Raw genomic sequence first — 27975 nt, 5'->3', positions numbered from 1 at the left:
AACTGATTGAAGTCTAAGAAAACGTACATTGTTTCTCTATTATACATAGAATTTTTTTTTTTTAAGTGTTAGTTATTAATTATCCAGTCAATACTGTGACGTGTTGCGCCATACTACCGAGTTATCAAACCCATAGGCTAAAGCTTTATTGTGAAATGTGCAGTATTCCCTAGTGACGTATAATAACAAATATATTATATGTTATTATATGTAATCCCACAAAGAACCAGTAAAACTAATGAAACGTTTGATTAAAATACAATGCTGTACAAGGCTGGTTTTTCAACCTTTGGTCTGTGAACGCCTCGCTGGGACATTTTTTGACACTTTGGGGCTTCCGTAGTACGACAGGAGGAAGCAGACGGTAACAACGTTAACGGAGCCTTTGACACATTTTTATGGTAAGTTGCTATTTTTAAGTTAGTTAATTGTAACTTATATTGTCTGTAATACACTTAACGACCTGTTAGAGAAGAGAGAAGACAGTCCAGCCTTTTAATGAAGGACACAGTCACTGCTAGTCATTACTACACGTGTCGTTCAGAGGAGCGTGGAGGATAACACTCGCTTTTGTAATAGTGTGAAATTGGTCTGTACGTTGTTGCCAGCTCATGACATGTAATGTTGTCGTGAGCAGTTTGAATTAACAACAGACTAGTGTAGTTAATTATTGTGGATGTATCCGAACGAAATGTATTATTTTGGATAACACCAACCTTAAAGTAGGTTTCTCTGTTTCTCATGTCCTAGTGGGTCATGAGGTAAAAGAAAACACAGTGAAAATGACGACCTGTGGTGGCTCCCGCTCCATCTTTGATTTGTCCCATAATGATGAGGCTTTGGTTGGGCTGAGAGAAGTGAGCCCTGTCCTGAAGCTGCCTGTTAGCACTGAACCTGCCCCACACGGTATGTATGAACTGTAGCTTTAGGCTCATGTCTGTAATAAAGACAGTACCTCTCATTTTCCGTCTGTTTGTAACCCGGTCACAGGGTTGAAAGATGAATGCCCAGAGGATGACAAACCGTGGGAGTGTAGCCTGGCTAAAGAGGTGTCAGACAAGATGGTCTGCTCAGCCTGCAGATGCCCCTTTATTAATCGTGAGGAACAGGTGACCATCAGACAATGCTCTATTCATTTAGCAAAGATCTGTTGATGTGACGAAGACTGCTCATGACTTTCCTTTACATTTCAGATGGAGCATTACAAGCTTGACTGGCATCGCTTCAACTTGAGACAAAAAATTGCAGGATTGCCACCAGTCACAGTGGAGGAGTTCGAGAAGAAGACTGGAGCTGGTGAGGAAACCAGAGTCCCACACATCTGGCATGGAGTTTAAGTGTCAAAAAACTGTATCAGCTTATTGATTTTCAGTTATCACCTTACAGGAGACATGTCAAGTATCTCGGGCTCGGAGTCCGATTCAGAGGAAGAAAACTCAGATAGTGATTGTGGGGGAACAAGCAGCAACATCGCTGGCACAGATAATGAGAGCTCAGGTGAAACCAGTTTAATAACTGGCCGGCTCTCCAGCAAAGTGGTTTTCCAGAACTCATCAGGACAGTATCTGTCAGTCTACCGCTGTATTCTTCAGGGGAAGGTGAGGCTCGGCAGGTACAGTACAGTACATTGTGTAATGTGTGTGTTAACATACCTTTCATTTTTATTCCAATTTCACGTTCTGTTTCTGTAATATTTCAGTCAGATGATGAGCAGGATGCAGGAGCCTCCATAAGGGCCTTAAGTAAGAAGACTGTGTGGGTCATTCTCATGACAGGTGGAGGCCACTTTGCTGGTGCTGTATTCCAAGGGTCAGTGGACAGTTTTTCATATTTGCTCTTTTGCTTGTTTGTTATCAGCACTTTTGATTACATTATGGCTAGAAACGTAAGAGTAATAGGATAGCCAGCTCTGTTGTTTGTAAGCATCTGCCCAACACACTGTATTTGTATTAATAGAAAAGAAGTCCTTCAGCACAAGACCTTCCACCGATACACAGTGCGAGCGAAGCGAGGCACTGCTCAAGGACTCAGGGACTCTCAGAACCGCAGTCACACACCAAAGTCTGCAGGAGCTGCTCTGAGGCGCCACAACGAGGCAGCACTGGTCAAGGCAAGAATACAGTCCATTTAACTACACCATCTTTTTGCCCTTTCAGTAGTAGCCATGAATTGTTGTATTTTATTCATGGAATACTAAAAAAAAAGGCGGAAATATGTTGAACGCTGATGTTCATTAACATGGCCAGGAATGATCCGCATAACCCTGGGAAGGCCCTTCTGCTGAATTGCATTCATTTTTCTCTTGTACCAGATAAAGTTTTTGTCTGCCATCCTCCTCTTTACTTTCTTTACTTTTGTGAGAATGTGCTGGTGCAGCCACAGAGCCTAGGGGCTGCTTCATCACAAAAACATTTGGGGTCGGTGTGTAAGGGTTTCTTATTTCAAAAGGAAAACTTGAGTGAGCAATTCCACATTGTCAGAAGACAATTTCAAAAGATGGACATCGACTCTTTTCATTTTAAACACATAGTGCTCATGTTATTGTTATAAACTTTAATTAAACAGTGTGTTCTGAATAAATTCCAGTCTAGATTGACAAAGTAATTTATGTAAAATGTTTTAAATGTGTTTGGTTTTGCAGTAAGTTTTTCATGTCTTTCTTCAAATACACACAACACTTCTGTAACCTTTTGCAGGACATTCAGGATCTTCTGGTAACCTGGGCTGAGTACTTGAAGGAGGCTTCTGCAATATTTGTACGAGCCCCTAGCTATAACAAGACCATCTTTTTTGGTGGTCGGGCAGCCCCCCTTGACAAAAAAGATCCCAGGGTCCGTACACTTCCTTTTCCCACACGCAGGGCAACGTTTCGAGAGGTACAGAGGGTGCACGAGGTGCTTTCCACCATTCACATTTATGGTAAGCTTAATAACATACTTGGAGTAATAACATCTTTTCCGCTCATTGTCATACAGCCAGGGTATAATCAAAAATGTCTTAATGCAGGGAGAGACACAGACATGTCTGCAGTCTTCAGTCCATATAAGAAGGCATGGAAAAAAACTGTAAAGCCAGTAGCATCAAAAAACAGTGATCAAGAGCAAGGTAAGTTTAAGAAGTTTAAGTGGACACTGTTGATTTAAACTCTATTGAACTCTATGTGGATAAAACACAAAGTAAATGCACTGTGAAATGTGGTATTACAGTGGCATCAGCAGAAGAAAACCATGATAACTCAGATCAAGAAGAGGGTGGAGAGATCCAGCTGGAGATGGTGGAGCTGACATTAGGAACCCTGGACCTCAGGGAGTATGAAATATATCCCTCCAGGCACAAGAGAAGAAAGAGGAGAAAGAAGGAGGAAACCAAAATGCAAAATGAGGGTAGGTCCAGGCCAGTGTGCCATCACACAGGTGCCTATAGCTACATTATAGGAGTCCAAGGAATGCTTATTTATCGCACAAACATTCTGCAAAGTTTATGACATTTTATATCGATATGTGACAGAACTGAGTAACACAGAAGCAGATAATCAAGAAGAGGAGGTACTGGAAGCTACAGCAGCAGAAGATGCTGCTCAAGTGACACAATCAAAGAACAAGAGGAAGAGGAAAGCACAGACCAAGAAACAACTGGACGGTGAGTATGGGCTTGTTTGTCTCTATTGTTTGTTATATTGCACCTCTTTCTCACTCTCAAGACTCAATATTTAGCTTTGTGTGTCTTCACAGAAACTGTCAAGGGGTCATGGGACTATGGCCTGAGGGATATGCTCTTTACAGCCTGCAAGGTTGGGGATGTGGACACTCTAACTAGACTCCTGGAGCTACCTGGAGAAATGGCAGAGAGTCGAGAGCAGGTGGAGAGCAACCCCTCTGATGCACCGAGTCCTCTGACTCTCCTTAACAAGCCCATAGACTCATCAGCGTTCACTTTGCTGCATGTTGCATCAGCAGCTGCACAAAAGGCAGTGGTCAGGCTGCTCCTTGATGCAGGAGCAGACCCAGCCTGCAGGTGTGAAAAAAGACTATAGGCAACTTTCATAAAAGTAAAATTTCAGCTTGATCATTTTCAGTCATTGCAATTATTTCTGCATAATTCCTTTACAGGGATAACAAAGGGCAGACGCCATATATTGTCGCCCCTGACAAAGACACAAGGAATGTCTTTCGCAAATACATGGGTGAGAATCCTGACAAATTTGATTACAACAAGGCACAGGTAAGAGTTGACGGTCTAACTTCCAACACGTGTCCCATTAAATAGAAGCAGATCACTTACGGTTTACACCTGTGCAACTCAAGGTACCTGGGCCACTGACGGCAGAGATTGAATCCAAAAAGACAGAGAAGAAAAAGGCTCAAAAGGCTTTAAAGAAACAACGAGAAAAGGAGCAGAAGGAGGAGAAGAAGAAACAACAGTTGGAGGTCGAGGAAAAGAAGAGGTTTGCATCTCTGACTGATCGTGAAAAGGTGAGTTAATGAGCATTTTATCACTGACATGCAATTCTTTTTTTTCTTTTCTTTTTTATTTGGAAATATTTACTGTTTGCTTGTTGATTTATAGAGAGCTCTGGCAGCAGAGAAAAGGTTAGCAGAACAGGTAGCTGCAACAGGAGTCAGCCTCTCTAACGTCAAGTAAGACCCCTGAGAGCCATCCTCTCCCTTTGCTTAGTCACATTCTAATTTACTTTAAGCAATACAGTTAATGTTTTGTTACTCAAAAATTTCTACCGAAATTCAGTGTGCGTGTTTTTGTGTTGGTTTGTCTTTGTCACCAGGAGGTGCTGGTTGTGTGGGGAATCTCTGCTTGGGAAGATCCCATTTCAGTACCTGGAGTATTCGTTCTGCACCCCTCGCTGTGTCCAAGCACATCGGAAAGCAAATACTCTTCCAGGCAAAAGCTAACACCCGTGTGGATATTTTTACTTGGAAGGAAGCTACCTCATGAAAAGTACAAGTGAATTCGTGTAGCCCCCGTTAAGATTCTAGTAACTCTGTCATTTTCAACTCTGGACATACATTTCATATATGATCTTATTTTGGCAGATGATCTTAGGCAACTGGATGCATATACTGTATCAAAACATAATTAAATATATTTATAATTTATTTACAGCACCTGTAGTAATGGGAAAAGTAAAAAAGCAAATGCATTAAAATATTACTGTTTATGCGTCACAGGCCTCAGTGAATATTAAAACTCATTGTTGGATCATTGTTTGACTGTCAGTTTACACTGGATTGTGACTGATTGAGAAATGACTACATGTGAAACACTGAAATCTAAAGTGATTGTTCTTCTGAGCAATTTCCTCACGTCAGGTGAGAGTACTTCAGCTTTGCTGCTGTCAAACCATCTAATGATTTCTTGTACACGCTGGCTTAAACAGCGTTTGGAATATAGTATTTCTGCAGCTGAGAGCTGAGAAAATGTTGTGATACAAAACTCTGTTAAGACTATTCTGCAGTGACATTGAGCTGAGGCCTGTCCATAAAGACAACTCGCAAGTGCGCTGGTGCCCCCTCCAGCTCCAGCACTGTGATGTTGTTGGGTAAGGTGGTGCTGAGCAAGGGTCCTGGGATAAAAAGAGTCTGTTGAGGGCCCCTGGCTGGCCAGTATCGCCCCAGATTCACACCATTAATCCAAACCTGACCCTGATAAAAAAAAAAAAAAAACAAGACAACAGTTAGGAGTACAGTTATTTTACCCCTGAAATAATAAGGTAAAAAAAATCCACATTACCTTTGTCCAATCATTCAGCTTGAGAAAGGTGTCCCATGCCAAACCGTTGGGCTGTAAAGTCCCCATGTAGAAGGTCGGTCCAGCTGAAGGTTCTTTGTGAGGGAAGGTCTTCTGACTGTCAGCATGAGGCCATCCACCAGTAATGGCTCCATCAATGTCCAAAGGGTAGATCTGCCAGTCGGTCAGTACGTCTTTACCCAGGATCAGATCGCTCAAGAGGCCCTGCAGTACACATACTGATTACCACCGAGCTTTTGGACTCTGTGTAAGTAGGTTTTACTCACAGTAACTAATAAATAATTGGAAATTAGTTAGTTGATACATTTTTCTGTAAAATTGAATGTGTGTGCATTTACTATCACGTCTAGCATGCATGGTACTGGCTCCATATTAAATATGGCTGCATCTTTTTATTTGTGCAGATATGAAGAGTTTGCCATTTGGAGAAATTCTTTATCTGGATTTCTGTTAATGCAGTTATAATATCTAGGATAACATTCATAACATCTTTGTGGATGATTTTTTGACAAACAAAAACAATGCAGTTGTATATCCTATAAACCATTTAACATGAAACAAAAACTTTTATTATTTGGTGTAGTAACAATGCTTTTTTAAGTTTGTGATCAGGTTTTCAAAAGTCAGAACAAAGGGAAAAACAGATAGTAGTTATTGTTATCTTTACACATATAGCATTGAGGTCTGTCAGTGGGGAAGTAAAGGCAATCTCAACAAAACATGAGCATTAAAGAAGCTGTGTGTGCATACTCTCTATGGGATTGGACTTGCCTTGTAGTCATTGATCTTGCTGCCAAAGTTAACCCTACCCATGTTCTCAACAAGGATGTCCACGGTGTCCCCCTGCTGTCCAGTGATGTTCATCACCAGCATTGTGTCTCTCTCCAACAGGCCCTGAAAAACCTGTTCATACAGACACATGCTTTATCAAGAGTATGAACATTAAAAAAATACAAAATAACGTAGAGAATAGCAGTTGTAGTAGTATAAGAATTTGAAAATTCACATGGTATTACGTGAACAAGAGTTTAATCTGTGATGTTTTCCCCCATATATGACCTGAAAATCTGACTGGCTAGGCAACAAAAGTTTATTGTAAAGGATTACCCCATTGATGGACACATATGCACGGTCATGAACCCCATTCAGTGGAGAGATAAGTGGCGTGGGCTCTGAGAGGTCCCGGGGGAGCGTGGTCCGATACAGCATGTATCCATAGTACTGAACACAATAAACATGACAGGTTGCAGACACAACGGTCTAGAAGTTCTCCACGTTTCAAGAGGTTTACTGCCAATACAACACTAGTCCCTCTCCTGTTGTTGACTTCAGAGACATCATACCTGTTTCATCTCTTCAAATGTCAGAGGATACTGAGATTTCACTGGCCCCAGAGGCGAAAGGGTGTTCAACAGACCACTCATGTTACCAACCTGTAAAAGATTTCACATTATTATCATCAATCACAGACTCTTGTTGCTCATTATTAAACCCTTTTTGTATTAATAATACAGTATTACCTTTCTCAGGGTCACAAAGCCATAGGCAAACTTGGGAGTTGCTGGTGGCATGGGTCCCGAAGGAATATCTCTAAACTGTAGAAAAACATCAATTAATGAATTAATCATATCTCACATACAGTATGTACAAGCGTAATCAGGACAACAACCTGACTGGGTGGCAGTTCAATCAGTGCTACCTGCTTAATGACGTCTCTGATGGCCAACAGCTTCTCTGTGGGGTCTCCCGCCTCAGACAGCGGGGCGTCGTAATCATAACTAGTCACTACTGAGCGGAACCTCGTGTCATGATCAGCACCTTTTAGAGAGAAGTGCAGAGTTACAAAGAGATGACTGCACCACAAGCTGAGCTTTCATCTCCACCACTCGGATAGTGATTCTGAGAACTTTACCATTCCAGTAGCCAAAGTTGGTGCCGCCCTCAAACATGTACCTGTGAAGAGAGAGGGGCAGACTGTATTGTTTCAGGGAAATCTACTGTTCATCAAGCAGACAAGTGACGTTCAGTTCTTGGGAGCTCAAGTTGGTGACTGATGCATCTTAAAGGATGAAGCTGGTGATATTTTTCTTATTGTCAACAAATACGATTAAAAGACCACAACCGGCATTAAATTGATCCCACTGGACAGAATTGCCACAGCGTGTTGTAGCTTATTCCTCTCTGCCATAGACCTCCCATGTTGTGTGAAAACTATTAAAGAGCCTTTAATGCACCACACTGTTGCACTTGGTGATTGATGCGCTTTGGTTATTTTATTATGATGAACATGAGCATTGCAGTTTATTTTGAGACATTACAGGTGAGTATTTATGGCTGAGTGTATTAATCCGCAGCATAAACTAGTCCCCAGTTAATGTACTTTCTCCTCCTATCTTTTAGATTAGTTTTAGATTCATATCTTCAGAAGGAATGAATGCACCTGGGAAGCTGGAAAGTTAAAGAAAGACTTATATACTGTACGTTTTGGTCTTTTCATAGGATTTGTTGACAATAAGAACAAGAGGGCAGGGCAACGGCAGCTGTAGCCTTTAACCAAATTTGTACAGAGCGGAGGAAACCTTTGAAAGATTAAGAGTTTGGGGAGACATACATGTTGACGTTGGCCCCCATGGTTAGCATTTCTCCTAGCACTCTGCTGACCTTCTGAACATCAACCTCGGCATGCTGATCTCCCCAGTGGTCCAACCAGCCGGTGTAGAACTCAGAGTTCACCTGTAATGCCATTTAAAACAAGTTTCCATCCTACACTTAATTGAATGAGTCAACAATTACTGTATGTAAATAATTTCAAGAATTGACATGTAACTAACCAGGGGGCCTCGAGGTTCGAACCGCCTCTGCCGGCTGAAGGCTTCAGTTATGTTGGTGTCTGAATGAGGGAGGAAATCGAAGAAATAGCGAATTTCTGTATGAATAACTTTAGATAAGTAGATGATGCTATCTCCTCAACACACCTGTGCCAAAGTCTAAGGTGGCATATAGTCCCTCTAGAGACCCGCATGACATTTCCTTGTCTGTGTTCCCATCTGTGGTGAAAAGGATTGTGTCTTCGCCAAGTAAGAAGCGGAACAGAGTCCGCAGGTGACGCATGTAGTTGTAGTCACAAGCGTAGTAGCTGCCATATTCATTCTCCACCTGAAGGAAAGGGAGTTGATTATTTCAAACCAAGAGTAATATACTAACTATAAAAAAGATTTTATAGGCACCCACTCAGTACTCTACCTGGACACTAATGATATTACCCCCATTGATATAGAGCCATGGCTTCATTTTGGGGAGGAGAACAGCAAGCCAGTTGCTGACTGCCTGCAAATAATCTGGAGCAGAAGAAAATAAATCAATGTGGCGAATTAATAAAAAAAAAAAGACAAAGACAAAGACACACAGGTGCATGTTATACCTGTGTCAGCAGAGCGAAGTATGATGTTTGGTTTATGAAGAAGCCACGCTGGTAGTCCACCCTGGGAAGAAGAAGGTGTCAACGAGAAATACATTTACTGAAGGTGGTACATTTGATGCAAATGCACATCATCAGCGAAAGAACTAACAGGAAGCAGATGGAGATCACGTTTGTGATCACAGATGTGTGCACAGATGTTAAATTAGAACGCCCAATTAGACCCTCCCATTTCTATTTTCAAGTACATGAAATACACTTTAAATGTAAATCCCACAATAGTAACAGTTTCCTGGTTTACTGACACTGAGTGCACTGTACATGTTGTAAGTAGAGTAAATGCACATATTTTACAACTGAGAAACTTTAAATACAATTGTAAACATTTTATGAGGATTATTCTGGTTTTAAAACCACAGAGCAATCTCCACTTTAAGCAAAAATATTTGTTTTTCTTAATTGAATCTTTGAATGTAGAAGATTAGTACAACTTTTAAAAAGAATGTATTTGTAAAATTTTTTGTTTTGTTTTTGTTTTTAATTTTGCAACATGGTTTAAGATATTATATAATTTCTTAGTAAATCCTTTCTTCTATATTAGGCTGTGATGTATTGAACTACATTTCTTAAAATAACTGTCAGAAACAGCATGTCTGAATTGCTATGTCTTAGTTATGAACATAATAACTAATCAGACTTTATATATTGACATAAACAAAGCAACGTTTAACACCATTTCCCATTCTGCACAGATGTATGGTCCTGGACGCAGGATGACCAGGAGACCTATCTGATTGGCCAGATCCAAGAAATGCTCCAAATCTCTGTCCCCTGCGAAGTTGTGGACCTCCTGTATCTGTTCATGGAAGTTCCACGGCACATATCTGTGTGGAGGCAGAGTGAATGTAGTCAAACCATTACAGAAAGGTGAAGAACATCCCCACTAACAACACCCATATATACAATGTATGTATGAGTTCAGCTTACACTTGGATAGCATTGAGACCAGTCATGTACATCTTCAGGAGCCGGTCCTTCCAGTAGTACCGTGGGATCCTGGAGTAGTGGATGCTGCCTGAAATGTACCGAAAAGGCTTCCCATCTTTGAGGAAACAGTTGTTTTCGTAGTCTATGGAGAAAGATCTTTTCCCAGAGACCTGCAAGAGATTGAATGGGGACTGCTAAAAGTGGATTTAAAAACTGGTAATTCTGCATTATCTTTCTTGTGTGATACATCATCTCCATTATGTACAGTGCAGTATTTGGCAGCAGTTTGGACAGATGTTACGACTGAGTCTTGTCATACCTCTGTCAGCAGGTCAAACAATATTAGCATCTACTTCAGTTCAAGCAGAATTTCCCATTTGTAAAATCAAGATTAGAAATAGAGAATTGTTCCTATTTAACTGGCAGAACACCATTCAGGAACCACAGACCTATGAGCGATCACGTGACTTTTCTACTACTATACGAGTCAACTTTTTGTTTCTGTCTTACCAGGTTTCCACTGACAGACAAACAGGCAAGGTTCACTGCAATGAAGAGTAAGACAGCAGCTGCCATGTCCGCCGCCTTCGCAACGAGTCCACCTACAAGTAATTCATTACTTCTATATTATTACGACTTCATGCCTGTTGGTACCGTTTTGGTGTCTTCCCCCCTGAATGTATGTTCACTGGTGAAGCATAAAAAAAGACCACTAAGGTCTAAATCGCTGTCATGTGATTCTCATTGGACATCTGCCGGGTCCTAAACTCCGCCGGTTTTAACTCAACCCACTCCTGGCAGAATGAAGAGTGCCATAATCTTCATGAGCTTTGCATGGTAATTGTACTCATTTCAAAACCCACATCTAATAGCAAATTCAGCCCTCTGCTGTTTCTGATTTTGTTTATGGCCAGGTCACATGATTAATTATTACAAATCTGAAGCCTTAAAGAATATGAAGAATAAAGAGATAACTGCTGGAGAAAATGGGTCGCCTGAAAAAATATTCTCAGTCCACTTTGAAAGGCTGAAAAATTATTTGACTTACACTTTTAATGTGTGTAGAGTTTGACCACTAGATGTCACTATTGAACCTTTCATCTTGATGAGAAAAAGTAAAATATGACTTAAGTTAGTACAAAGAGTAGTCTACCAAATCTCCAGAAAGGTGCACAAAGCAGGTTTGTTTATGTATGTCAACACAGAGAGAACCTCAAAATATGCGCATTTAAACTTAGATTAAATAAAGGCATATAACTGCAGGGTAAAGAAAATAGAATACAACCATATTATATAATGCTTTCACACCATGCTGTCATACCATGCATTATGTAGGGTGAGAACAGTTCCCATTGTGTTTGGCATGGCATGATAACAAAGCAGCCAGTTCAGGAATGGTTTGCTGTATTACAGCCGCAGGGGAAAGCTCTGTGTCTATGTATCTTTTCATGTTGCTTGAATGATGATTACTTGTCAACCTTTAGCAATAAAACTCACAGTTTTATTCAAAGATATATATATATGTATGTATTATTATTATCTTTTTTTTTTTTTTCAATAAATGTGGACATTTAATACCAGCCACTCACAGCAGACACTGCAGACAGATTGTGACAGAGGTGAAATAATAATTTGACATTTGCAGACAGTCCTCTAGTAAGAATTTGATGGGAGTGGTGTCTTCACATTCTTATAAAGGACACTAGATGGCACTTCAATACCTTAAGAGAACCCAACTGTGCAGGATGTCTTGTGTAAGATGAGACAATAACTGTCAGACTGTCATTAGAATATTCAGAAATTAAATCATCAATTCAAACCATGGACCCACCCAATTTTAATCTATATACAACAAGGAAGCTTTATTTTTTTAAATGGTTATGTCATATTTTAAAGTTAAAGTTGTGTGATTTACCTCTATATGCTCAGAATTTATTCACACTGATTCTGAAGTACTCAAACTGTTTCAGAAAATCAATCAATCAATCAAACTTTATTTGTATAGCACTTTTCATGCAGGTTAGTGCAGTTCAAAGTGCTTCACAGATGACTGATAAGCTAAAAAGAAAAGGACAAATCCAGTAAGAAAGCTGACAATGACATACAATAATAGATTTTTTTTTTTTAATTGCATTTATTCAAGTCTGGATGAGAACAGTTCTTCACTAATATTTTTACTCCCTCTATTATTGACCCAAGTAGTCATGAATATATGTTATGGGTCTGGTTAATTGCGTGTAATTGCAGGGGAGAGCCTTGTCACTATAAGGGAGGCAATGATTTGCTTTCAAGTGTGTTGACTCAAAGAAAATCCACGTTGCTCCCAGGACTCTTTTACTGCCCGCCTGCACATCATTATGGTTACAGAGAGTGGGAGTGATGTGGACGATGTTGTAGAATATAATGGAAACAAAAGTTTATCTCTGTTAGACAAAGCTGTTAATCCTGGCAATTTGGGTTAATAATGCCTGCATCTGCCTACTGGTCTCTCATTGTGTCCATGTGGTAGCGCGCGCACACACACACACACACACACACACACACACACACACACACACACACACACACACACACACACACACACACACACACACACAAACAAATACACAGTACTCACATGCCTTTATTTTTTTTTTTTCAGTTCCACCCTCTCTGTAGTAATGATTGTCTATACAGTAATTTCATTTCCTGCCCTGCCTCTTTCTTCATCAGTCTCCATTTTAAGAGGACTGGAAGTGGCGGTGGTGTTGGGGGGATTGTTCACAATTGCTAATGGCAACTGATTTCGACTGTAGATAGGACAAATGCCCGGGCTCTGTGGCTCATTAGCCCACTGTCAGACGCAGTTAATTGTCCTGGGAATGAGAGGGGGAACAACATACATGGGCTTGTAATTTAGTTATGAGCATGATAGTGCCTGAGGAGAGCTTGTCAGTATCCCATCTTTGAAGCCCCTGAGCTTGTGGAAAATTGATGTTCAAACCACAAAAAATCCCAGTGACTAATGCACTGGAGGACAACACCACTTACTGAGGCACTACAGCAAGAGTGGAAGTCAAAAGGAAGTGACTTAGACTAATATAAACAGCTCAACTCACTGTTCAACTCTAGATGTGATCAGGTTGCATTCACTACCCTGCACATGGATTTTTAAAACTCTTCATTTGAATTGCAAAACACTGTAGTCAGCCTTTTTAATTACTACTTAAAGGTACAGACCAGACCTGCCTACTGTAATTGGAGAGGCCTGCCCCTGATGTGGAGGGAGACGCAGAGAAACACTCACCCTAGGGTCAGGCGTTACCTCAGTGAAGTCATCTCCCCAGAGTCTGTAATTAGATTGAACCATCCCTTCTGTCCCACCACCCCCCAAAAATAAGCCCTCTTTGTCGTCTCTAGTGGAAGCAGGTGTATTCAGATACCCCCCTGCCCCCTCCCGGATATACAGTGCGACCACTTGGAACAGCTGATGTTAAAGGGGCACTCCACCAATTTACACATATTTACATTTAAAACACCAGTTTACTTGTCATGGGGAGTGCTACTCAGCCTTTTTACTGTATGTACCCAAGTGTTTCTATACTGACGGTCATTAAAGTGTGCCTCTCCTTCACCCGTTCACACGCACACACATTCACACTCAGATGGGTGGCAGAGATGCCATCAAGGTGTTCATCTGGATGTGGACAGGAGGAGCTGGAGATTAAACTTCCTCCCCTACATAATGGACAACCCACTCCAATTTTTTTTTTACATTGTGGTATTGCTTCTTTTACTTTAATGCACAGTATGTGTTGTTGATGGCTCTCAATCAAAGAAGTAACGGTTTGGTTAGTGAGTGAATGAGTTTGGTATGACATCATGAAGTAGTGTGGGATCATGGGAGTTGCTGTCTTCACCACTGTTGCAGATTTTTAACAGGAGCCAAATCATCCACAGAGGTTTCCTCCTCTCCAAAACAAAAGGAACAAGTGATTAAAACCGGTAAAAAAAAACACTAAATAAGGCATTTTCACATTACAAATTGTCACGGAGGGGCTGTGAGCTAAGGTGCTGCTAACGTTTGCTCAGCTTGTTTCTTTGATAACTTATGATCCACACATTCAGGAGGTTTTGAACCAAAATATCCTCAGAGCTGTCTTCCTCTCCAAAGCAAACACACCCAGTAATTAAATCTGCTGAATAAAGCAGGTTCATATAAAAGATGATGTTTCCCTGATGCTGTTCAGCAGACGCAGGACGTCTCGAGGGGCTGCGAGCCGAGCTGCAGCTAATGTTTGCAAATCTTCTGATGAGCTCATTTCTCTGATAACTTAAGATCTAGATGCCTGATGACTCAATCCTTCATCCAATTAAAATATATAGTTAAAAATGACCGAGATCTAAAAAGTGCATTGTGAAAATGTGGCTTTGAAAATCAACTTTGACCTCTTCTGTCAGACAACCACAACGATGACGCATGCGTAAAGGCGATATGATGGAAATGAAAGAGTCTGCTACCTTGATTAAGTTTTTTTTTAAGAATTGCTTGAAACGTTTGTGATAATGTAAGTACAAAACTCAACAAAATATATAAAATAGGTATAATTTTTAATGCAGAAAAAGTACAATATTGTACCTTTAAGTAAAGTCACTATACATTGTGTACTACTGATAAAAATATTAATTAGATTAAGAGCATCTTCAAGCACATGGTCTATAGAATTAATTTTTTTTTAACCTTTTTTTCAAGTTTGATTATTTAGCTTCCTTGTTTCAAACCAGTGAATATCTTTGGCAAACGTGAACATATGAGGTAAAGCTCATTGATTAGTGGTGGTTCAGTTGAGGGAAAGCTAAATGCTGAGCTGTCTGTGATTGGAGCAGATGAATCATGTGATATGAGACATCGCTGCAGAATTCCCCACAGGTCTCTATATCAGTCCTGAGCTCAGGATGCAATGAGGAATGAACCCACTGCGTTTTCTCAGGCTCTGAATGACCAGTGAGTCACTGGTGGGACTCACGCAGGCTAATACTCTGGACTCTCAGACTAAATTGTTCTGAGAAACTAAACAATAAACAAAAATATTCCACTAACATGACAAAGGACCACTGCCATGTTTGCATTTTATGACTGATTTAACTCAGCAGTTGTGCGCATCCTTGGCACAAATTTTCAGGTTCCTTAATGAAAGCCTCAGATAGGAACAGAGAGAGATTAGAATGCAATCTCACTGTGGGAGCATTGAAATATGAAGCTGTGTAAATAAACAGGAAGTCAACAGTGCGGGGGAGCATGGGAAGTGTGTGAGCTGGCCCTCATTCTTCAGCCTTAAGGAAGGTATGGTATGCGTTTGGGGGGCTCGTAAGTCTGAGGAGGAATGCTTGTGGTGAGATATACTGTGTCCTGCTGCTGGGACTCAAACATCATAGCTGATGGAGTGGCAGTAATCAGATTAATGTCGTTCTTCCGATCGAAGATTGCCACAAAATGTTGTACAGACATTCGTGGTCCTTGGAGGATGAATCCTGCTGACTCAAGTGATCTTCTGATTTTTATATAGTGCCATCTGCAGGTCAAAGGTTTCAGTTAACCAGTGGCAGATATCTGCGCATCTACTAACTGGATTTAGACACAATTTAATACAGACCTTTATGGTTTCCAGAAGATGTTTCCTAATGGCTTTGTCTATAGTGATTCTTTATTTTTTCATGCAGCACGATCATCAATGTCAAATACAAAGCGTATGACGTTCTTATCGGCCTCAACTCCACATTGTGTTTAATTCTAATTAGCTGCAAGTGAAAGATGGTGAACATGGTGGAACAGCAGATGTGCACAAACTTCAGCAAGCATTGTTGTTGTGAGCATGTTGTCAATTCAAAGCACTGCTGTGTATACAGTAAATATTACCTCACAGCTAACATGGCTATAGGTTCTTTCTATTTGTTATTTAATGATTGTTCTTATGTGTTTGCTTTTCCCTTCCCTGCTGCATTAAATCCATACATGCAGGGCTGCAACTTTGTTCTATAATAACTCTTCATGCAATATAGAATAAAAAAAAAAAACATCTATAAAATTACAATTGATTAGCTTAAATTTGCATTGATTTTGATTTTTATGTGCATCTTCTTAGAGGTAAAGGAAAACACACAGTAGAGAGCTATAACACAAAACAATTGAGTAATTGAATTCACTGAATCGTTATCACTTACAGAATATTTTTGTCTCGCAGTCCCAATCATAAAAACAGCAGCGTTACTGTTGACGTAGGTGTCAGTAATGCTTTCAGTGGGAGACCTGTTGGCTATGTGCTGTCTCACGATCAGCCACATAATTTAATAAATGTGGCACCAGGATTTGTCATCGACCATATTTACACATTAATGCCACGCTGCCAGCAAAGACTGATCCAATATAGATTGAATCACCTTTTTTATATTGTTAGATGTTCCGTTTTTATCGGTGTGTTGTCTTCTCTCCTTTTCCCATCCATCTTAGCGAAACTACATCACATTCAATCAATTTTACACCCTCTCCCTCCCTCAGTCCCTCCCTCTTCTCTTTGTTCCCTGGGTGTGTCCGATAATCCGCTGCAGCCCCCATCCTGGAAGACGAAGAAGCAGTGGTCAGTTTCACTAGTGTGATCCAACAATAAGAATCCTTACAGATTCCAAACATCATTTTAGTTAGCTCAGTAAAATCACATCGATATTTGCTGGCCTGGCACCAGTAACATTTGTCTGATATTTCCAGATGAATAACTGGAAACTGCGTCTGAATTGTCAACATTTGAAAATTCTTGAGCCTGACAGTGTTGCCGCTGACTTTGAGGATAAATCATTAAAAAGCAGATGGTGCTATAATGATATTACTGAGGGCGGATCAATGTTTGTGCTTGTTGTCAGCTGGCACTCAGGTTTCAGGCAATAATACATGGATGGCTGCTGTTTACATAATCAAACCACGATAAGTGATTATCATGGTCTGGCTGTGACTAACAGCTCATGGTGGCAAAAAAAACAAAAAACAACAACTAATCAAACAATCACTCACAGTCAATGGGACCTCCAGACTCACCCATTGTTTGACATGAGGCTGCAAAAGGGTCCTTCACCTGACCTGAATGACTTTGCCTGAGGTCTTCTCTGCCACGGAGGGAGGGGGCTCCATTAACCCTCCAAACACACAATTCATTACATGTCATGTTCCGTTTTCACGCTTAATCAGACATTTATATTTTAGAGCCGGAAGATTGATCTGAATTGGACACATGACCTCTTGTCTTCTTGCCCTTGTTTGGAGGAGTCCATGAAAAAGCCGTGTTTTCTTGCTTGAGGTATACCTAGTGCCTGACTCAGACCGGCTCTGTCTGTTGTTGCCACTACATGCGGCTGTAGAGACCATTTCCGGAGCCACAGATCTTTCCACAAATGCACCACATGCTGTAAGAGCAGGAAGTGGTGGCAAAGATGGTCCAGCAGATCAGTATGTGAGCTGCCTCAATGAGCTTCATTCTTTCTCCTTGGTCCTTCTTTTTTGCCCCTTGTAAAGTTCACTGATATGATGAAAATGACAGACTGCTGGTTGCCTTGGTTACTCTTGTGAGAGCCTGATAACTGTCCTCCATAATGACATGACGTCTGCTTTTGGTTTACTGCATTCTGTGCACTGAAAACAAATGTCTAGTTTCATTCTGGCAGACCTGATCTTTGTGTCCATTTATGGTATGGCCTGCTGTCTCCCCCTGTGGTCACACTGGTATGTATAGGGTCACAGATCTGCTTTTCATTTTCAACCATCACTGAAAACTTTTAATGCAAGCATAAACTTTGACGTATGCAGTTGTCCAAATACCCCTCTGAAGCTGACAGCAATATGTTGAAAAGCCAGCAGATAAGAAGGAAAGATAAAGTAGATTTAGGTGTAAGACAACAAGTCCCACTACTTTGATCCCAACTTTTGTAGTGCAAGCGGTGTAAGATATTGTTTTATCCACTATTATTTAGAGGTAAGAATGGTATTGTGCTTGGTCTGAAAATACAGATTTCTCCTTGTTAAAAAGATTATTAAAATTAGGAGGTTTTCCTCTGCAATAGTGGGCGCCATTTTCCTGCTGCGATGATCCTCCACTACTTTGGATATTGAACCCACATAAGTAGAAGAAAAGACTTCAAAAGCTTTGCTCATACTTCACCTGTGCAATTGTTTTCCTCAAAGGACCAAACCAGCATATGTCGACCTATAGGGCTGATGGAGGAGTCAAAAACAGCAGGTCTGTGATCCTCATCCCTTCCCCCGGTGCCTCTGGGGATCTTGATGACCAAATGGATGTTTTGTTCTCGCCCTCTTTGTCCTCCTCAGGTAGAGAGAAAGAAAGCTCTTACACACAATCTACTTTCTGCCTGCCAGCTCATGCAAAGAGCAGTTCTTTCACTATTGTTTGATTCTGGCAAATGTGTAATGCGTAACGCTTAGTCGGTGTAATGCTCAATATCCTCACCAGCTTGTCTACTTTCAGTCAAAGCTGGCATTCATCTCTGATTTTAAGATTAAGGTCAAATCACCTGGGACAGGATGTGAACCGTTCCCTGCAAAAAGCTTATTCTGATATCGAATATACACTTACTTATACTTCCCACTACCACTCACAAAATCTAAAGCCTCCTCCAAAAACACATTTAAACACAGTTAAACATAAAATCAGAGTGTAACTTAAAGTAATCATGGTGAACAATTACTCATTATAACTAAAAAAATCACAGGCACTGCAACTAGTAATACATATTCTTCTGTATTATATAGACTCACAACTGCAAATGTTGTGACATTACAAAGAAATTTTAGCAATGCTTTTTTTATATGCTTTCAAATAATGTATGCCGTAAATAATATTGTTGCATTACTGATAATTGCATATGTGATATAACTGTATGATTCTACTAAATATCTTCTGTACCATTAGATCAGGGACGGACATTGCTTTATTTTTTTTAAATATTTTTTTTAAAAAGCACAGTTTGTACAAAAACGAGTAAAACTTGAAGTGAGTGAGAGAGGATTGTATTAAAGTGAAGTAACCAACATATACTGATTAATCTGGGTGGCATTGCAGAGAACCAGAGCAGCTGTTTTGGACAGGGAATCAGGGTGATTCTGAGACGACAAGCTCTCCGTCAGCCGTGCCACGGTCAAAAGGTCTCTGAGCGGTCGACTAGCTGTGGCACAGTGGATTTTTCTAGTATTACTTTCTTTAAGTCCTTAGGGGAACAATAAACAATGGATGGACTTTTCCTGTAAAAAGCTGCTCCTTTCCTTATAATCAGGAATTACTAACTCACCACAACGAGCTTGTCCAATCCCATGATTTCACCTTCACGTCAGTAGTTCAAGGATAAATTCAAGAGCACTTGCAAGATTTAGGGTTTGTCCTTTGGTCTACTAAAGGAACACAAGTTGTTCGTGTCCTTATTTTATGTATCCACTACTTACTTAGGGAAATTGGACATTGACATTGAGCAGGGTTGTATTAATAAAAAACAAACATACCATATTGCCAACAAAGTGGGAATATTAACAAAATAATATAAATTGAATAAATCTTTGAACTGCATTTGCTGAATTGTTGTGTTGTTGCGTTTGGGTGCTAGAAACCTTAAGCTTTGCTCTATTAGCTGCCGTACAGTCAACACGGATTACATAACAGACACAACACAATTTGCCAGGCTGGATCTCTTGCATGACTGCAGCATATAGATTAACTTGTGTTAGTCTATCCGCTGTTATCCACAGGTCAGGACTGGGTGGCTGATCTTACTGGCATAAGGTCACAGATTAAAATGCTTGTGTATTTCCTCTTGTTCATTGGAAATGATTGTATAAGTTTAAAATACAACCAGTAAGGTTCCATCTGGTGAGTGTGGAGAACATGTACAATATAATGTACACTCAGCTTCACTGTGTAGTTTGCAAGCTTTCCCGTCAATAATCTTCCCGAGATATTTGTTTGCTTCTGTGCTCTAATCTCACCGTGTGTAGAAGTAATTATTTTCTCAAAAGTGAGAAATAAGAACTTGTATCGTGTATCTCTAAATGTGTAATTAAATTTTTCTTTTTCTTTACCCCTGAAAAAAGAAAGGATATTTAGAGAATAAAATTAAAAATAAATGACATGAAAAAAGGACAAACACATTTGTTTTTTAAAGAAAAATAAATAATTACAGTTGGTAATTGTGAGTCTTACAGGAATAAATGATATTTACTAGACTACTGTTGTTACTGTAAAGAAGCTAACCTAAAAACATGTCCAAAAAATAATTGTAATGATGTCAGTTATATTTGGCTTTAAAGCAGTGTGGACTGATTCTTAACCATTAGAGGGCACAAAGACAGAAAGATAACATGTGTTAGCAAACAGTTACTTGTTGTATATTCTGTTTGGACATGAAGTGAATTTAAGAAGTGACACGACTACAAATAAAATCAATGTAAAGACATGACTGGTGTCTCACAGAGGCAAATTCACCCTTATTGCTAAAGAAAAAAAAAGGACTTCACAACATTAACACACAGAGCCAAAAGAGAAAAGGCTGGACTGAGACATCAGAAAGACCTGGAGTCCTTTGTGAGTTTTGATATCACAGTGTGAGTTCGCTCATAACACACACAGCCACTGTACAGTCGATGTGTATATCATCTATATGTCTGCAGCTAATGTCTTACAGTAAGTATATGGCCTATTTGAATAAATAGGAACGCACTTAACAAATTCAGTGGTCAAATGTGCAAAAAATAACACAAGGCAAAAATTCAATCACTTCAAACTCCTTTACTCACCTGACCAAGTCCAATGTTCACTCTGTTTTGGTCTCTATCTATCCTCAGCATAGTTAGCATGCTAGGCGCTCAACATCCTCAACAGCCAATGTTTACTTGTGCACCTCTGTTTGATGCTATAATGCTACACCTGGCCTGTACAAGCTTATGAACCTGCTGTCTGTGGGTTGGTGAGAACTGCGAAATTCAACGATAGAGTTTAGATATGTGCCAGGGAACCAAAAAGAAAACAATGAGCTAAAAGCTAATGACCACAAAATTAGTTATTTCTGAGTTGTTTTTGGCACATGTGAGCTTGTCAGAGTCTTGTGGGTTAAATGTTTGCAAAGTCTATGCGTTTTCAGGTCATAATGAACTTGTCATGAAGTAAGAGTGAAAAGAAGTACTTGTCAATTTGATATTAGCTACTTGGTTACCATAGAGACACATTAAATTACCAATATTAGTTGGTTTACCAATGTCCTACACACATACACACATACACACACCCACACACACACACACACACACACACACACACACACACACACACACACACACTGTACACACTGTACAAAAAATTAGACTGCACATGTCCTGAGACCCACATCACTTGGTAAACAATCACTGACTAAAATAAAGCCGGCTTGCCCCCTCCCCCTGATCTGTCTCTTCCTCTTCCTTCTCAGTTTATTTTTCCCAAAGGAGGAAGTCAAAATAATGATCCGTCTTATCGTCAGTCTGTAACATATACGCTTGGATAACTGGGAGTGAAATCTATATGCAGAAGCAATTGGCCTGAAACAATACCTCCTCTTGTACGCTTATTCCTGTCTTAAAAACCCATGTCTTAAGTAAACAGTAAACAGTAAACGTGTGTAAAAACAGGGGAAATGTGCACATCCTTTAAAATGATTAGAGCCTTTGTAAAGATGCACACAAAGAGGGCGTATGCTGAGAGGAGGTCTGTGACCCTGCAGGCTCCTCCCCTCTGCATAATGTGCCGGGTTCATTGAAATAAGTAGACAGCGGAGACACAGCACAGCACCACAGCGGCTTCTCGGGACACTCAACAAACGCATAGGAGAACAGCCACAACTGAAGTGTCCTACAACAGGAACGTAAAATGTCTCGCGTCTGATTTGTAGAGTCAACTGAACAAGGGTTTACGGAAATAAGAACTTTAAAAAAATTAATTAATTTTTAGCGAAGCGGATGGAAATCATTCGGGAGTGCAGCTTCCTCTCCTCCTCCTCCTCTTCAGCTGTGGTACCCTGAACTCAGACTACAAAGGGACGAGAGGTCGGGCACCGGTTAAAATGGATACTTTCTTTGTAGAGGTAAGTTAGCTTACTTTCTTCATGCATTAATTGCGTGTGTATTTGCTTCGCTACTTTCAACGTGACTTCCAAATCATTTTGGGAGCGCGGCGGCTCTTTGTTTTGTTTTACCATGTTGTGTTGTGAGCGTTTCTGAGCCTGGCTTGTTTCAGATCAGTTCATATTTTAGCCTCTGGAAAGAGTAAGTTCACTCTATCATTAAAAAAAAAAACCCGCAACTTTTCATATTGACGTTCTGCGTTTGAGGTGTTTGTGATGCTTTCTCATCCACTGATATATCCCAGAGCAGCGGTGGTGTGCCTGCACTGCGCTGGTCTACAGGATGCAGCTGTAGTGGGGGGGAACTTCAACACCCCAGCAAGCATCCGACACATTTAAGAGTACTAGTGCTACGCCATCTCCTTAAATTCTGCTCACTTAATTTAATTACTGACAATCAGGCACTCTCTGTGCCTCAGATTGATTTTTTCTTTTTTCTTTTGTAGTTTTAATCTGTGGCAGCGACTCCAGCAGACACTGCCTATAAATGAGTGTGTGCCCATGCAGGTTTGGATGTGTCATCCGCAAATCAGCCCAGACACAAACACACTCATACACATAGAGACTGGCTATAGGTCTGATTTGTCATCCCCCTCTGACTCAGAGGAGGGCACACACACTCACAGAGGGAGAGGCAGTGTGTGTGTGTGTTTGTGTGTTTAATGTTGTGAATCTCTTCTTCTAATGTTGCCTCCATTCACCTCTTGTACTTCTGTCACCAGCATCAGCCCTGTCTGCCCCTGAGTGCTGTGCTGAGCTGTGACTCAGTACGGTAATAATATTAGGAGGTGGCTCTTTCTATGTGAGCTGCTCCGTACTCTCACTCATACCACTCTCCTTTCCAATGGCTTTACAGTGTCAAAAGTTGTAACTTATGCCTAATGAGTAGGGTTGTTTTTTTGTCTTTGTTAACAGTTTTCAACCCTGTACAAGGAGTGATACTCAGCTTCAGCCTGGTATATAAGGATGTTATTGGGCTATTTGAGGTTATTCATTCTTTTACATGAAAGAGATTCCTGTTTGACCACAGCTACTGTATGTAAAAACACTGTGGAAAAGTGTTATTTTCCATTTACTTCTTGTCAGTTTTTGCAAGAAAGTGATCAGACTAAGCAATGTGCCTTACAAAAATGAAGTCCAAAAAGTAAAAGGCATTGGTTTCCAAAAGTGCATATAGTTATAGAACCATATCATCTCTAAACTGTAGGTTTCTGTAATCTTTTGTATAAACCAACCATGTAGCGAACAGATTGGGGTGAGCTGGATTTTGGACCATAATCTGATTTCATTAGAGTGATATTCTGTACAGAGGAAGGTTATTATTTTAGCTCAGCTCAGCAGAGATCATTGTTGTAATTTGGTGTGTATCTTTTGTTCTGGACCAACTGTGTGAGATTTCCCTAGTGATTTCTTTGACTTCATCCAGACCCCATTTTCTTTATCTAATGTGGTTATGTAGTATGTTGCTTTTCATCCTGAGATATGGCAAACTGTGCTGTCCCATGTCTTGGCCGACAGAATTTATCTGGGAAGGACAAAGTTTCTACAGTAATTTGGTCAGAATAGGTTGATTTATAGTATTTGCACAATGCTGTATTTCACTCCATCCTGTATTATAGTCAAGCAATGAATTCTACCTTTGAGAAGTTGAGATGTTGATAGGCTTATTCTTGACCTTGAAAACAGTAGTACAAAAGGTCGGAGCTTTTCATCCTGTCCAATTATCTTCAGCAGTGAGTCACTCAGATAAGAGGTTCTTGAAATGCTCACAAAAAAAAAAAAGAAAAAGAAATTTGAGCATCTGCAATTATATGACAACTGAGCAAGGTCTCGTTATACGATCACAAGCTCCAGAACAGCTACTGAAAGGACATGGCGCTGAGATTATTTTGTCAACTACTTTTTTAATAAAGTTTCAGAGGGGTGGTAATTTGTTTTTGTCAGGGGGTATTAGTTAAAGGCAATTCAGCTGACTCATGTAAAAGCAAACTCTGCCTCTGTAGCTGCTCTGGAGCAACTTCAGAAAGAAGTACCAATCCAGGTGTATCTGTGCTGGGTGTTTCACTTCTCTGTTCAGACCTGTGTTAGAATAAATGAATGGATTGCCCTGGTTTTTCAATGACTATTGGGTCATGGAAAGAAGCCAGAGATTTGAATGCCACAGTGCTACCAGTGTGGATTTAATTAAGTGGGAATTCTGGAAGTGAAGTAAGACGAGGATTAAACTCAACTGGGTGAAATCAAGTGCAGCGGGATAAATATTGCATGATTAATTACTGTTAATCAATCTTTTCTTGGCAGCTATGGATGTGGATGTCAGTGCATTTACAATATGACTGAACCCAGATCAGAATCGGCCTAAAAGGATTCCTTTGCGGATCAGGTTTGTTGAAATTAACGGCGACCTGCATTTGTCCAGCATCTCAGGTCAGTTTGCCTAGTACAAATCTAGAGACGGCGTCCCCTGGCATGTCACTGTTAGCACTGATGATGAAGATGGTGACGGGGTCAGAGATAGTGGTAGAGTAAAGAGGAGTGGCAGGTACAAGGGCGTGCGCTCAGAGGTATATCCTGTAAGCCCATCCTGTCCATCGGGCGCCACCTTTCCTCTTAGGAGCTCACACAGCACCATAAAACCCTCAGTGCCGCTGCCTTTACTCCACACCCAATCCGTCCTCTGAATGGATGTCACCCAAAAGACACACAAATTCTTGGAGCGTGCCAAAGATCTTGTCAGGCTGTTGGATTTGGTCATCCTAGACTTCCATATGTCAGGGAATATGAACATTATACTGTGTAGTCCCACAAATGTGTGTGTGTGTATGTGTCTTAAAAGATAAAGAAATACATTATTTTTCATCCTCTCTTTTATCTCTTCGCAGATGAAAACACAGTGAGATCAGACACACAATCACACATCCACACACATGACAGCACCAATTAGACTTTTCATGTCTTTGTGAAACATCCTGTTGATGAAGCTGAATCCCAGCTATGTGCATTTCTAAACTTGGTAATCAGTTCTTTTATAGCAGCAGCTGCTACACACTGTAAAGCCACATGAGGACCTTTCCACACCCGTTAACTCCTTCCTTGCATTACACACCGAATTCCATCCTCTCAAAGATACTCTGACAGAGGGAATCCCAAATGCCCAGCCCTGACCCCTGAAATTCCCGGTCATGGCCGCCTCTTATCTATGCACTGTGCCGGTGGGCAAGGCTTTAGGTTTCACACCATCACCACTGCCCCCCACCCCCACCACACACAGAGAGACAGACACACTCCTGAAACATCCCTCCTAGCTCTATGTGCTGTTTATGTCTGGCTCTTTGAAGCTGGTGCCGTGGCTCGGCATGCTCCGTAAGCATTCTGTAGTGGGTAACGTGAGAAAGGCCAGTTTGATGCTCCTGACGGTGGACTATTTTTTTCTCGCGATGGCCGGATCTTTTCTACCCAGTTGTCACTTCCTCCAGCTGCCACTTTAGAGAGCTGAGAATCTGAGACCATTGCCTTTCGACTCCTGCCATGCAGAAGGCTGAAGGAGTAAGGAAGGATGTCAGGAAGTGAAGCTAGGATGTAAGGAAGGAAGGAAGGAAAGCTACAAAAATGGTCTAATGGGTCCTGCATTCCTGTGAATCATTTTCTAAGCAGCTGTTTTAACTTGTAATGATCTTGAAGTGGTTATTGTGTGCATTATCGCATCAAATTAGGGGGTTTTCAAACAGTGCTGCTGAGAGTCTCTGAGTTGTGGTGAATTAACAGTGCTGGTTGTTTACGAACAAACAGAGGGAGGTATTATTAAGGCAGTGGTTTATGTGTGCGTCAGCAGAACTCCTGCAGCTTTGGTACAGTCTGGAGGTGGTTTAATCTGTCACAAGAGCACTGGGACTAATTGCCAACAGCCATTGTCTGACCACGCACCAAATAACATGGATAATCCTCATAATGACACAGTTTCTCAGTGCTAGCGGAGGTGATATAGGTTTGGAGGCCACCGCTCATGATAGAAAAAAATGAATTTTCCTTTTTGACGCATCAAACATTTTTCTACAACCAAACCAATCAGCTGTTGGATCATTGCCTGAATCTGGCCTTTTCGCCTCGCTAGCTTGTGTTTGCATTTCTTGTGCCTCTATCAGTAACCTGACCCATGTCTATCAGCAAGCTGACACACGGGGAGGTCAGTGCTGTGATAACCTCCTGCTGACACCATGCTGTTGATTTAAGCTTTAACCTGCTACATTACCCAGCCCTTCAGACAAAGCCGTCAATGTTTGCAGTGATTAGACGAGAGGAACACCTTCATCTTTCCACAGTTTGATCACCAACAACACATAATGCAGGGGAGAAGCGTGTCCTCCTGCCTATTAGCTCATGATGGTGGACAAACAGCTGCTGAATGAAGTGACGTTTTCATAGAGTTTTTTTTTTCCTGCTTGTTCACGATAGTTCGACATTTTGGGAAATACATTTATTTACTTTCTTGCCAAGACTTGGATGAGAAGACTGATTACACTCTCTAATCTGTCCAGTAAACCAACCTCAATCCATCCGCTGGTTAGCTTGGTTTAGCATGAAGCACAGGGAACAGCGGAAAACTGGCACAAACAACACTTACTAGTTCACACGTTCTTCTCCGTTTCATTCGTACAAAAACCAAAGTGTAAAAAAGTTGCGGTTGTATTCTGGACTATATTGGCAGGCACAGCAGTTTCCAGCAGTTTGTCATGTTTACATTTTGGTTTTTAGTATTAATTGAATCAACAAGATGAAATATATGAACTAGTGAGCTTTTAGAGGTGCTGATGGCTGGGTGATTTTAACTTATGGATAAAGCCAAACCAGCTTTAGCCTCCTGTTTCCACTCTTTATGCTAAACTACACTAAGCTAAAACCTGGCTAGCTCATGGCTAGCTTTACATTTTCTTTACAGATACTGTAATGATATCGGTATTCTCATTTGACTCTCGACAAGAATGCAAATAAGTGTATATCCCAGAATGTTGTAATATTCCATCAAATAACTGTTCTGATTGTAGAAGGCAGTAGGTTCACAAGACAGTGCTCATAAAAACGCCCATCCTTCCTGTCCTTCATGTGTGTGTGTGTGTGTGTGTGTGTGTGTGTGTGTGTGTGTATCGCTATCAGGGCAGTCATGGGTGTTTCATTTTATGAAATATAAATCACCTCAGGGCACTTGGGCGATTCACTAATTTGTCATGTCAACAAGGCTACGATGAGAGAGAAAATCCCCAGACTCTGTGAATTTAAAGTGAAATGAAGAAATCACTGCACAGTAATGGAGAGTTAAGTCTGGACTTGTACAAGCAATAGTTCATGTACTTGCTGTCTTCAACTAGTTGAAAAAAGAGAGAGGTGCTTATTTATATGTTCACTCTAGTTCATTGTAAACGCTTAATAAATAATAACTTATTAAAGAAATATTTTGACAGTTTGGGAATTATGCTTGTTCACATTCTTGCCGAGGTCAACACCACTCATGTTTGTAAGGTAAATGTGTAGCTGGAGCCTTTTGTCCTGTAAACGCAACAATGGGTGAAGCTGTTGGCAAACAACCATCACCATCTCCCATTCCTTTTTAAATGGGTACAAAAAACAAAGTG

The 27975-nt window shown here is 40.7% G+C and overlaps 3 protein-coding genes across 3 annotated transcripts in view; 2 read left to right on the top strand and 1 right to left on the bottom strand.

The window, feature by feature from the left end:
• The first annotated feature begins 348 nt into the window (after positions 1-348).
• Positions 349-5219, top strand: ankzf1 (ankyrin repeat and zinc finger peptidyl tRNA hydrolase 1). The gene is made up of 16 exons (XM_056389874.1): positions 349-401; positions 751-906; positions 991-1109; positions 1194-1296; positions 1387-1598; positions 1700-1809; positions 1957-2110; positions 2697-2919; positions 3007-3105; positions 3207-3383; positions 3508-3639; positions 3732-4014; positions 4110-4221; positions 4305-4472; positions 4567-4637; positions 4781-5219. The coding sequence occupies exons 2-16, from the start codon at positions 783-785 to the stop codon at positions 4905-4907; spliced, it is 2214 nt and encodes a 737-aa protein (XP_056245849.1). The 5' UTR covers positions 349-401; positions 751-782; the 3' UTR covers positions 4908-5219.
• Positions 5092-11060, bottom strand: glb1l (galactosidase, beta 1-like). Its single transcript, XM_056389875.1, has 16 exons — positions 10679-11060; positions 10169-10338; positions 9915-10065; positions 9185-9245; positions 9007-9101; positions 8739-8919; positions 8595-8653; positions 8375-8496; positions 7676-7716; positions 7463-7581; positions 7284-7358; positions 7107-7196; positions 6871-6984; positions 6535-6666; positions 5746-5967; positions 5092-5657 (listed from the first exon to the last, which is right to left on the bottom strand). The coding sequence occupies exons 1-16, from the start codon at positions 10742-10744 to the stop codon at positions 5460-5462; spliced, it is 1896 nt and encodes a 631-aa protein (XP_056245850.1). The 5' UTR covers positions 10745-11060; the 3' UTR covers positions 5092-5459.
• Positions 11061-22019: 10959 nt separating this feature from the next.
• myo10l3 (myosin X, like 3) overlaps positions 22020-27975 on the top strand; it is a 54929-nt gene continuing 48973 nt past the window's right edge. The window contains exon 1 of the mRNA XM_056389447.1: positions 22020-22309. Coding sequence (XP_056245422.1) covers positions 22289-22309 — 21 coding nt within the window. The 5' untranslated portion in view covers positions 22020-22288. The remainder of the gene's footprint in view (positions 22310-27975) is intronic.

The sequence above is a fragment of the Seriola aureovittata genome, chromosome 11, assembly GCF_021018895.1.
Source record: "Seriola aureovittata isolate HTS-2021-v1 ecotype China chromosome 11, ASM2101889v1, whole genome shotgun sequence".
NCBI classification, from domain to species: Eukaryota; Metazoa; Chordata; class Actinopteri; order Carangiformes; family Carangidae; genus Seriola; species Seriola aureovittata.
Note: the sequence above shows the minus strand (reverse complement) of the source record. Positions and strands in the feature narration are given on the sequence as shown.

What these genes read in the sequence shown, in the direction of transcription:
- ankzf1 (XM_056389874.1), top strand. Translation starts at nt 783, where the DNA reads ATGACGACCTGTGGTGGCTCCCGCTCCATCTTTGATTTGTCCCATAAT. An exon ending in GCTGTATTCTTCAGGGGAAG is followed by an intron (nt 1,599 to 1,699) that starts GTGAGGCTCGGC and finishes GTAATATTTCAG; the next exon opens with TCAGATGATGAGCAGGATGC. An exon ending in GTCAGCCTCTCTAACGTCAA is followed by an intron (nt 4,638 to 4,780) that starts GTAAGACCCCTG and finishes CTTTGTCACCAG; the next exon opens with GAGGTGCTGGTTGTGTGGGG.
- glb1l (XM_056389875.1), bottom strand. Translation starts at nt 10,744, where the DNA reads ATGGCAGCTGCTGTCTTACTCTTCATTGCAGTGAACCTTGCCTGTTTG. An exon ending in CACCTTAGACTTTGGCACAG is followed by an intron (nt 8,654 to 8,738) that starts GTGTGTTGAGGA and finishes TCCCTCATTCAG; the next exon opens with ACACCAACATAACTGAAGCC. An exon ending in TCAGAGACGTCATTAAGCAG is followed by an intron (nt 7,359 to 7,462) that starts GTAGCACTGATT and finishes GTTTTTCTACAG; the next exon opens with TTTAGAGATATTCCTTCGGG.